The sequence below is a fragment of the Nyctereutes procyonoides genome, unplaced genomic scaffold (assembly GCF_905146905.1).
Source record: "Nyctereutes procyonoides isolate TBG_1078 unplaced genomic scaffold, NYPRO_anot_genome, whole genome shotgun sequence".
NCBI classification, from domain to species: Eukaryota; Metazoa; Chordata; class Mammalia; order Carnivora; family Canidae; genus Nyctereutes; species Nyctereutes procyonoides.
Window position 1 is genome coordinate 22,508,273 of NW_026575147.1, and position 12,213 is coordinate 22,520,485.

At 42.1% G+C, this 12,213-nt stretch overlaps 1 protein-coding gene across 1 annotated transcript in view; it reads right to left on the reverse strand.

Annotated features, from left to right (window-relative positions):
• MAGI3 (membrane associated guanylate kinase, WW and PDZ domain containing 3) overlaps positions 1-11,571 on the reverse strand; it is a 239,918-nt gene extending 228,347 nt beyond the window's left edge. The window contains 1 exon segment of the mRNA XM_055312710.1: positions 11,146-11,571. Within this exon segment, the coding sequence (XP_055168685.1) occupies positions 11,146-11,461 (316 nt within the window). The 5' untranslated portion in view covers positions 11,462-11,571.
• Between the last annotated feature and the right edge of the window lie 642 nt (positions 11,572-12,213).

A 12,213-nucleotide genomic window follows, 5' to 3' on the forward strand; every position in this document is an offset into this window, starting at 1 on the left:
ACTTGTTTAGAAACAGAACCAAGGGGGATCCCTGGGTGGTACAGCAGTTTGGCGCCTGCCTTTGGCCCAGGGCGCGATCCTAGAGACCCAGGATTGAGTCCCACGTCGGGCTCCCAGTGCATGGAGCCTGCTTCTCCCTCTGCCTATGTCTCTGCCTCTCTCTCTCTCTCTCTCTCTCTCTCTCTCTCTCTCTATCATAAATAAATAAAAAAAAAAGAAAATTGCTTTAAAAAAAAAAAAGAAAGAAACAGAACCAAGCAATGCAGCTTTTATTTTAAGTAGCTGCCCAATGTTTCACTGCCTTTAACACCCACTCAAACAATTCAGAATTGTGGGGTTTTTTTTTTCCCTTTTAACAGAGGAAAAGGAAGTAAGTCAGATTTTTCAGACACAATGAAATAATATTCTATTTGGAAAGTGAAGAAGGAAGACTTGAAACTGCTTTAGTTCACAGTCCTCGTTGAGTCTGAGACCTTTGCTGTGTTCATCTTTCTGGACCTTAGTTTTCTCATGGATAAAAGGGAGAGGATAATGTCTGACTCATGGAGAATCACAAATATAAAATTTTTTACAGGAATACATGTGTGCCAAAATACACATCCTTATGAAACAAATGAGACAGGTGTATAATGTATGGACATACGATTGTTACTCAGGAAATGGCAGCTAGCATTTTCATGATAAGTCCCCAAGTCAGAATATTCCTATTAGATTCAAAGCAAGGCCGCTGACTTAAGAGTCACAAACCAAGGGAAGGTTGATGTATCATTTCATCCACCAGCATTTCACTATGAGATGGCTCTAGTTAGCAATTCTAACTCTATTAAAAGGAAATTAAATTTTTAAGTAGTACAGACATTCTAACTGTAAACACTGAAACCAGTGAAAAGTATCCTTAGCTAAAATTAATAATATTTTAACAAAATGTTCTTTTGCCCAAAGCTATAGAAGTAGGTTAAGATATAGTTCTGTGAGCAGAGATAAGGAAATTGTATTATTTTAACAGATTTCATGACTTCATTAATCAATATATAGAATTGATACTGGAGAACCCTAGCAATAGGCTTCTGCAATAGAAGCAATGATTTTCCAAATACAACCTAAAGACATCCAAGACAGACATACACTAATCTAAACATACAAAGTCACACTATGATTTTTGATGAGTCACACCCAATACCATGAATGTTGGTTTTGATATACAATAGCGTATTTACCAATAATTTAATAATATTTAATATTCACTAAAGATACAAACTACCAGGGATCCATGGGTGGTGCAGCGGTTTGGCGCCTGCCTTTGGCCCAGGGCGCGATCCTGGAGACCCAGGATCGAATCCCACATCGGGCTCCCGGTGCATGGAGCCTGCTTCTCCCTCTGACTATGTCTCTGCCTCTCTCTCTCTCTCTGTGTGTGTGTAACTATCATAAATAAATAAAAAATTTTAAAAAAAAAGATACAAACTACCAGACAACACTGAGCCAAACTGCAAAACTCCTACCATGCACATGATACATAAACTGAAGGTTGATATTCAAATCACTTTCCCGATACCAGAGTTGAATATACTCATATGGTAATCAAGAATATAAAACAGTATGAAAAGATATTCAGGTATCCACCCCTCTTTTTTGACCTCCCACCTCTACTCCAAATACCTACCCCGGGTGGAGGCAGAAAAAAACAAAGGGGGTCAGATTTTAGCCTACTGTGTCTGCCAAGTGACTTTTTAGGTGATTAAACAGAAACCACATTACACACTTATGCAGTGTTTCAAAGAGTCAATGAAGTAGTTTCTTAATTTTTGACTTCTATGAGATCATAGTTAAAAGGTATTATTAGAGAATGCGTAGCAATAATACAATAAAAATGTAGCCTCAAGTTATATTTAAAAAGGCTATTGTCTTAAAAGCAAAACATCCTGGGGGCACCTGGGTGGCTCAGTTGAACCACCAGACTCTCGATCTTAGATCTGGTCTTGATCTCAGGGTCCTGAGCTCTACACCCCATCATGCAGCCTATTTAAAGAAATAAAAGGTAGGTAGGTAAGTAAGTAAGTAAGTAGGTAAATAAATAAATAAATAAATAAATAGCCAAAAATCCTGGAAAGCAATTATCTTAGAATTTCATCTTCAAAATGGTACAATAAGATGAGGTTTAAAAAATTGCATTAACTAGGTTAATAATTTTCTCAATGCCAAAGATAACTAAGTGATCCTCCAAAGTATCAGATCTACCTAAGAACAAGCAGCACTGATTAATAGAATCTTAATGTTAAAAAAAATTTTGAAAAAGTACTTCTTAGCTGTACACATTAAAAAACTGAGATGTTAACATCTTTTTTTTATGATTTTTTTTTTTTTTAAATCTAGGGAAGAGAAAGCACAGGCTCATACACGTCGGGGGGCGGAGGAGGGACAGAGGGAGAAGGAGACAGAGTCTCAAGCAGATTCCCTGCTGAGTAAAGAGTTTGATGTAGGACTAGATCTCATGACCTTGAGATCAAGACCTGAGCAGATATCAAGAGTCGGATGCTTAACCAACTGAGCTACCCAGGCAGCCCAAGATGTTGATATCTTAAAGAAAAAAATTTAGATCAAAGCAGCTTTTAGGTTAAAAACTTCAAAAATTATAATATTTATGTAAACTGAGTAAAATCAGTGCCTTTGGTCTATAATCAATACCTGGTTTCTAAAAAATGACAGCTTTATAACAACTGTGTACTCCTGTTGGCTTCAAAGTAGGAGAGATTAAATGTTTTAAAAAGAGGCCATTTCCTGTAGTGTTGTCTCCCCAGCAACCCATCTTTTAAGGAACTACTCATCCCTTGTCTCCTGAGGTTCTAAGACAGTGCAGACACTGCACTTTCTATACCTAACCGCAAGAGTAGACATGCCACACAGGCCTGGCCAATCACGGTACCTCATTGCCTTCTCTCTACAACTGGTCCAAAAGATGGGCACAAAGTCCCTGTGTGAAATTCGTTATTGGACTCCAGGACAAAGATGAGAAGCTTTAAGGACTCTGTATGACTTGGGGGCTCAGGGCCACCTTTCTTGCTACACTGAGGACTGAGCTGAAGAAAAAGCCAACACAGAGGAAAAGAGCCAAGTGAAAGTCCCAATGACCATCACTTGAGTGCATGAATTTAGCTGTTACAGCCCTAGGTATGGGTTTTCATGTATGTAAGCCAATACATTCCTCAGCCTAGATTAACCTCAGTAGTTCCTGTCACTTGCTACGGAACTCTTACAAACACAGAAACTGACATGTGAATTAGGGTTTCTTTTTTCCCTTCCTGATGAGATCTGACCTACATATCAATAGATACCTGTTGCAAAATGGATAACCACATCCAAAGAGTAAAAGATCTCTAGGGCTGCTCCATTTAAAGGGGATTTTTTAAGTCATTTTGTTAGAGGGGAAAAAAGACTTCACTTCATTCTATTTGATGAAGATCAGAAATAAATTATTTATTAATAAATACTTCCCTTTACCCTCCCTTTCAGAGTATTTTCATTCCATAAAACTACTTCTGTGAAATGTCATCATGTGTAGTAAAACTCCATTTCTCTGGGGCGGGGGGGGGGGGGGCGGGGGCGGGAATGCAGGGAGGGCTAGGTGGCTCAGTCAGTTAAGCGTCCAAGTCGACTGATTTCAGCTCAGGTCATGATCCCCAGGGTTGTAAGATCAAGCTCAGAGCTCAGCATTGGGCTCAGCAAGAAGTCAGCTTGAGATTCTCTCCCTTTCCACCTGCCCCTCCCCCTGTTTGCTCTCTCTCTCTCTCTCTCTCTCTCTCAAATAAATTCTTTAAAAAAGAAAAAAATATTTTTCAGAGTCACATGTACTTCCCAATCAGAACAACAATGAGAAACAGGGTATTCATTCACAAACTTCCTGAAAGCAAGAAAAACAATTATGTGTTTAAAATTATCTAAAAAAATAAAATAAGAAAGAGCCTAAGATGCTAGGAAGTTTTAATTAAGTAGATCAGCTACTGTTCATAATACATACCCAAGACAAGGACATCCTCCAAATAAAATAGATGCTAATTTTAATAAATCTGAAGCAAATTTTCCTTCCAATCTGCATTCCATAATATTTTTTATAAACTCCAAATACATTATAGCAAACAGTTTAACCCTCTTTATTTCTTACTGAGTCTCTAAAACAGTATCTCCAGCACAAGTATTACTAAAACAAGGTACCTTACAATTTGAGCACAGTCTGTCCTTTCTCAGCTATTTAAATATGTCACAAGTCAAATGACAGTCCTCAAAATGTAGTCCATGCTCCCCTGGCCATGATGGGGTGACTGAAATTGGGGGAGAGATGCAGAACTGCTCCTGGGAACCACTGCAGTGTAGCTGCATGGGGACACAGTGCAAAGGTTGGCAGCGGCGGGGGGGGGGGGGGGTTGGATGGAGGTATAATGGTGCAACCCTTTTCTCTGGAAGTCAGTCAACAGTGACTATAACAAAGGAAAAGGGGAAGTTAAGGTGGAAATTTATTTCCAGTTCTCTTTTATTCATCTCAAATGCAAATTGCATTTTCCTATAAAATTGGCTAGGCTTCCAAAGCAACACAAGAAAGCCTATTATCATAAGCACAGTACTACTAGTAACATTTCAGCTACATTATGGGTTAAATAAAAATACTCATTACATTATGAGTTGAGGAAGGCTGAAGGTAGAAATAGCATTAAGCACTTCGCCAGCACTATTTCTAGAAGAAAAAAAAAAACATTTCAAGTTCCAATTAAAAAAAAACTTATGAGACAATTCATATTAGAACTTACATATTTAAACAATTAATATGATACTCCATTTTCTAATTATTCTATAATGTGAATTTTGTGCATTTATAAAAAATAAGGTTTTACACACGTTCACTATTGAGACCGACTATACCATAGACCTATCTGTATCGAATATTCTTGCCTCATCTTTTTCTCCTCCTCTGCTTCTTACATACTACTGAGAGGATACTAGTTTCACTAAACCAAAACCTATCTATCTTTCAAAGCCAAGCTAAGTTCAAAATTCTTCACAATTCTCTCCCCAGGTAAAGGCATGAAGCAAGGACCCTAACAAGACACACAAAGGGATGAAAACTCTCACTCTCTCTCGCCTCATGTACACATTTACCTTCTACGAATTCACTCTGCACACCCAGATGAGGATAATTTTTAAAATTAAAAGATAGGTTTTTTATTAAAACCAAAGCAAAAACCTAATTCTTCCCTGCAAGCAAACTGTTTCATCTGGTGTTCAACTGAAACATGGCAACTGGTTCCAAGGTGGGCAGAAAAGAGGTATATAGTACTTGTTCTACAAATGGTACAAACCAGTGTATAAAATCTGAGTATAAACACAGATACAATGTATTTTGAGGGCAATTTAACTAAGGGCTTGTCAAAGGATAATTGTGTTTATATTTGGTTACCCTCTTTTTGTAATGACTTGAGAACCCAAATCCTCTGTGAGATGTGACCCCACGTCACTTTTTAGAACAGGGTGCTTGGCAACCAATTAATCAGTCTAGCTCCCACCAAAATTCATACTCAGACTTACCTAAAGAGTTTTACACTAAAGTACCAGGAGAAGAGTAAAAAAGGTAAAACCCTTACTACAGGGATTCTTTACCAATGAAACCTTAAGCTCCCATTAAAGTGTGACTTCTGGAAGTCAGAGATCGTTTCTCATTCATTTATTTATCTCATGTTTTTATATCACCGGCGCTAGCTGACATGGGTACACCACCAAATGGCTGTTAAAGGAAGGAATGTGTGCCAGTAATCAAACTTTTGTTTTCTCTTTATAAAGTAAAATAAGCACTTTTTTGGGGGGCAAGGGGGGGAACATTCTGAGTAATATCCGTTCAAGGAGAAGAGCAACTCTTCCCCACAAACAAGTCTCTCATAAGACTAGCCTCTGAGATATTGAAAATGTTACCCTTAAGAGCAGTTTTAAATAAAGGACATTCATTCTCTCTGCCAAGATGCAGTACTGCAAGGAAATTATTTCTCAAAAATTCAGAAGAGAAACAAAACGATTAATTAGTTAAAAGGGTCACAGTTTTAGTCTCCAATACCAAAACACTTATCCTTTGTCAAACCCTAAACAACAAAAAACTGACCTAGGAATTGGCAGAGTTTGAAATTGGTACCTAATACTGTAGTGGATCATAAAAATGAAATTCTCCTATAGCACACTCTCCAAACTCCTAAATGCTCACAAAATTTATAAAGCACTTGGAGGTTACATAGTAAAGAAACTATTCAACTGAGAAGATTATGCACTGACTTCACAAGTCAGATACTGGAGCAAAGGTAGATTTGTTTTACCATCAATTTACAGAAATTAGAGACCAGGAAACACACACACACACACACACACACACACACACACACACACACACACTGAAATCTGTCTCTTATAATAAGAGGTTTTATCAAGTACATCCCAGAATCTCAGAGGAGAAACAATTTCTATTCCCCAGGAACACAGTTATGTTCCATGAAAATCAGTTTTAGTATTAAACTGAATAAAATAAAAATGGTCTGAAAACTGAAAAGAGCCAAATATTAAGCGTTTCTTCTGCCTCTATGGCATAAATTCATCATTCACATGAATTGGATGGAATAGGGTCCAGAAGCTGAAGTTACTTGAGTTATTTTGAGGCCAATTTTAGATGCGAAAAAAAAATTGCTACCAAATTTTGAGAGGACAGGAAAGTTTCTAACTTCAGGTTTATCAAAATTTAATGCTGTTTCTCTAACAAAGAGGCTGCCTCACCCAATCTTTAGTTTCTATTGTTAAAAAACAAAGTTTTTTGATTTGGAAACCAACCAGGCTAGCTAGTTTCTCCCACCCTTCCCGTCTTTAAATATGACAACCAGGGGATCCCTGGGTGGCTCAGTGGTTTAGTGCCTGCCTTCAGCCCAGGGCATGATCCTGGAGTCTCTGGATCGAGTCCCTCATTGGGCTCCCTGCATGGAGCCTGCTTCTCCCTCTGCCTGTGTCTCTGCCTCTCTCTCCCCCTGTGTCTCTCATGAATAAATAAATAAAATCTTTAAAAAAAAAAAAACAAAAACAAATATGACAACCACCTAAAACAAAACTCACAAGTCCCAAATTGCCCAATAAACCCAAAAGAAAAAAAAAAAATCCAAAAGTTAAAAGAAAGAGGTAAAGTTATTCATCATTGGCATAACACAGACACCCTTACCTAAAAGCTTCTAGTAATATTTCTTCACCAATGGGGAATGGATTTCTAGGAATGTGCTGTTTTTAACAAAATTCCCCTATAAGACAGATGTCTCAAAGAGTCAAAGGCAAACTCTGACCTAAAATTAACTGGCATTTCCACAAGATCTATTTCAAATTAGTTTTTGCTTAAATGATAACATTGTTTCTCATGATTTTCATCTCTAGACACAGTAGCCGATTTAAGGTAGTTGAAAGCAGTGCGTGCATAATAAAAACAGTAGACAATGATTCCATGTAATCTATCTATATTTAAATCTCTGGAGTAAAATCCACATCATAAGCAAGCACTGAAATATGTGTTTAAAAGTATATGAAGTGGGCAACCCAGGTGGCGCAGCGGTTTAGCGCCGCCTTCAGCCCAGGGCCTGATCCTGGAGACCCGGGATCGAGTCCCACATCAGGCTCCTACTGAAGCCTGCTTCTCCCTCTGCCTGTGTCTCTGCCTCTCTCTCTCCCTCTCTGTGTCTCGAATGAATAAATAAATAAATAGAAATCTTAAATAAATAAATAATAAGTAAATAAATAAATAAAGTATATGAAGAGGTGAACATTCATAGTCTGGAGAATTTTAGAACAAAATTAACTACTCCTATCATTAATCAGAAAAGAAACTGCTTAAAAATATGCTCTGAAAAAAAAAATCAAAGAAACCAATTCTGGTTACAGGACTAGATCATGAAACAATTTCATCAGAGGTCCAAAGTTCAACTTCCTTTACTACTGTGAAACTACAAAGTTCAAATTCAATGGAAAACTTTTCTCTTTGCAGACAAAAAGAAGAAGAAGAAGAAGAAGAAGAAGAAGAAGAAGAAGAAGAAGAAGAACGACGAAAAGAAAAAAGACAGAATTGTAATTAAGAAACAGCTGACCAGTTGGGCCAAGAAAGAGGTGAAACTAAAGACTGTCCTAGAAGCAGGAATGTACTGATTGCTACATACTATGTGAACACTAAGCAAGAATAAGATTCCAATAAGAAATCCCCTAAATCTCTCAAGAAAAGCCTAGGATTAGGAACCATATTTTAAAGAGTTAATTTTGTTGTAATCTTTAATGGAATCTGCAAGAAAAAGAAAATACTAAAAGCCCCAAATCAAAGATCAAAGACAAACACTGCCAGAAATAACTTAAGTCATCCAGGTGTTGATGCTGGCTTTGGCTGAGTTCCCCTTAGCTCATACAAGACAAAAATGAGAAAGCTAGGAAGGTTCCACACTCATCCTTTTGCCACGGACTTTGTCAGAAAACAACGAATGTGAGATAATTCCCCACGCATATTACATCTCAGAGAACTGCTAAATTTACTCTTGCACTGTACTAGTTTCTAAATGACATGTTATAGATACAGTTTAACCAGGAGTTACTAAATCAAGACAAGAGACAGTGTTAAAGTACACTTTACAATTCCATATTAAAATGGAAAATCCATTTCTCTCACAAAGTTTAGATAAAATGAAAAAAAATGAGCAAAGCACATTCCTTTTTAAATTTCCTTGCTTTGTATTTTCATACTTTTCAAATTTAATCCTAACAGTACAGAATCCTTGTCTCCTCTGGAGATGGTGTATATATGCCCCCAAAGTTCTAGGAATAACCTCCTCTAGTTCCTTAATATTTGAAGTCTTGTGCTTCATTGCAAAAACCTTGCTATTTTATAACAAATGTTGTTTAAGCAGAGCCATTTAAGAAAGCCAATTCATGTCATGCTTAACATGAAGCTATTACGAAACTAAGAACACCATTCTTTGAGAAATCAACCTTTTTAAATTACAATTTACTTAGAAACAATCTCAGATGACAGATCTGTAATCTCAGATGACACACAGTGGTTTCCTTTAGAAATTACTGAAGCGGAGCATATCTTTAAAGAAGTAAGTTTTATTATTAATGATCAGAAAACATGCTACACTCATTAATATAAATCATTCCCTTTTTTTTTTGGCTAAACATTTAAAGTACGAAAGTACTTATGGTTGTCAGGAGGGCAAAATGTTATTACTATAAAAATGTCAACTACATTCTGGGGCATGTGATGTTTATTCGACCCAGCTAATTGATATTACTGAATACACTCTAAACTTTGAATTATTTTCTCAAATTTGATATAAACCTTGAGAAAATATATAACATGCAATCAGACTAATGTATTAAAGATCTCCCCAGTCTTCTAAAAGAATCACAATGACTTGAGGATATACTGACTTCCTCAATCTATTAAATCTTAAACTATTTTTGAAAATAAGTTACATTCTCATTCATGCCCCTAACTAATCAAAACAAAACACAATGACGTAGATGTTCTCATTATTCCCTGACTCGTGGGATTTGAACTAAATGGCACCTACACTAGTAAACGGTGTATTATATAGTATTTTGCATATTACAGACAGTGCCTGACTGACTAAATGACAGCCCCCAAAATCTTTCTTCCACCTTTCACATATGGCTCAAAAAGTTTGAGTCCAGAATTCCTTAAATCGCAAAACTATACAAAAAAAAAAAAAAAAAGATGTTTAAGGTCTGCCAAAGTCTTTTTAAATTAACAATAAAGAAGAAACCCTTATGTAAACTGTAAGCTTAAAATGAATATGATGAAGTAGACCACATGAAGAAAATCTTAAGATTGCAGGGACATGTGAGTGTGTGTGTATACACCCACAATACTCACACATATGTATACTGCACCACAAACCATCAGTTCCCATTAAGCCCAAGGACTATGAAAGAGAGATCTCCAAAGTGAGCTGCTGAGAAAGAAAAAAACAATGTGAGGGAGAGAACACGTTAAATTTTTCTCCCGAATTTTCTAGCATTTTGCAGTGAAGGGGTGGACTGACTGCTCCAGCCCAAGTCACAATTAAACAGCCCATTATATTTTGATGCACTATGTAATTCGGTAGCTAGAGCAGCCTCTGCAAAATTGGCTTGATCTCTAATAACGTTATGATCACAACGTTACAAGCATCTCAGAAAACAGAACCACATTCTAGCCACTGCTGAGCCGACCACGAACGCCGTGGGTGACAAACACGTAAGGGCCACTGCACACTATCAGATTTCGCTGTACGCAGTCTGATCAATGCTTTGAAAGACAAACCTATAACGTGCTTTGCAGATTTGACTTGCATAAAAGACACCAGGGCAACGGGGGTCCATTTTACCCACCACTTCTACAAAATCTGTGTGAAATCGAAGACCCAGAAAAGATTTTACTCAGAAGCGGCACCCAGGTCTTCTTTCAAAGCCCAGACCACTCGACAGCCCCCCACAAGAACACACTACTCCGCCACGGATCACGTACTGCACAGCATCGACACCCAGACACCTGAGGCCACCTGAACTGAGAGGCTTAGGCTGTCAGCTCCAGGGTGCTGCTAGTGTGCAAGAAACGCCGACGCAGCTCAGCCCTCCTGGGTACACTGGGCGGTAACCTTGGCACCAAGTGCCTCGACAGTACAAAACCTCCGTCCCTGCTAGAGAATGCGTGCGGCGGTTCCAAAGAGTATGCCACAGTCATGAGGACCTTCTCTACAAAGGAGAGCTTAAAAGGCCGGTTTTTGTCTCTCTGGTCAAAAACTCTCCATAGGAGACGGGGCTACAAACCTAGGAAACCCCGTTTCTAGGGGCAATTCGAGAACAGCCTCGAATTCGAGAGCAGCCTCGCCGAGCCGGAGCTCAGTTTTCCCACCAGCGAAATGGGCAATCGCCACCGCCACCCTTCGCCCTCGCCAGGGAGTCCGGCGCACCCTGGAACCCCAAGATCACCCAGGGCGGCGAGCGACGGGGAGGGGCCGGAGGGGCCGTCGCCGCCGCCGCCGCCGCAACACCCACCCGGCTCCCCTCCAGACCCCGCGACAGAAAGCAGGGCCGGCGTACCTGGCTTCACCGTCTTGAGACGGATGGGCTCTCGGAAGTGGCGGATGACAGCCAGGGTGTCCCGGTGGGTGAGCCCGCTGACAGGCGTCCCGTTCACCTCCAGCAGCACATCCCCCGGGCCGGGCGCCTTGCCCGAGACGACGCAGCAGGTGCCGCCGCCGGGCTCCTCCCGGAGCCGCCCCAGGTAAGGGAACTCGCCGCGCTCCGCGCCGCCCCGGATCTCGGCGCCCAAGTCGCCCGGGGGCCCGGCCCAGGAAACCGCGCACTCCTGCACCTTGCTGAGCCAGTGCTTCTTCCTCTTCAGCGTCTTCGACATCCCGACCCCCGCTGCACCATGGGGAGACCCCGCGCGGGCGGCGGCGGCGCCGCTCCCGCCCCCTGTCAGCCGGGGGCCCGGCGGCCCGTGCGGCGCGTGCAGCCCGGCCAGGCGGCCCCGCCGCGCCCGCGCCCCCCACCCCGGCCGCAGCCCAAGCCCCGAGACGCCCCGAGACGCCCCGAGACGCCCCTCCCGGCCGCGCTCCCCGGGGCTACCGGGCTCCGCGAGGACCGCCCCGGGCGGGCGAGGCCGAAAACGGAGACGCGAGCAGCCCCCGGGCGGCTCCACAGGGGTTCCGGGCGGGGTCACGGCCGCCGGCGGGCCCCCGGGCTCCGCGCCGGAGCGGCGGGAACGGCAGGAGCAGGGGGCGGGGAGGCGGGCGAGGAGGGGCCGGGGCGAGAAAAATCCGTCGGGGGCGCGCAGAAGCGCGCGTAGACCGGTCGCAGGATCGATCGCGGCCGCTGCGGAGCCGGAGCGCGGAGACCAACGCCTGCCGGAGCTGCCAGGAAACTGCCGCCTCCAAACCCGCCGCAACCCCCTCCGCCTCCCTCTTCCCTTCCCCCGCCCTCGCCCTCGCCCTCGCCCTCGCCCTCGCCCTCCCCGGCCCTCAGCCGGAGCCCCGCCCCCTCCCGCCGCGCGGCGCCCGGCGCGCTGCCGTCACAGGCCCGGCGCCGGGACACCAGCCCCGGCTCTCGACTGCCTCGCCGGCGATTGGCCCCCGGCGGGCCGGGGGCGGGCCCTCGGCGAGAGTG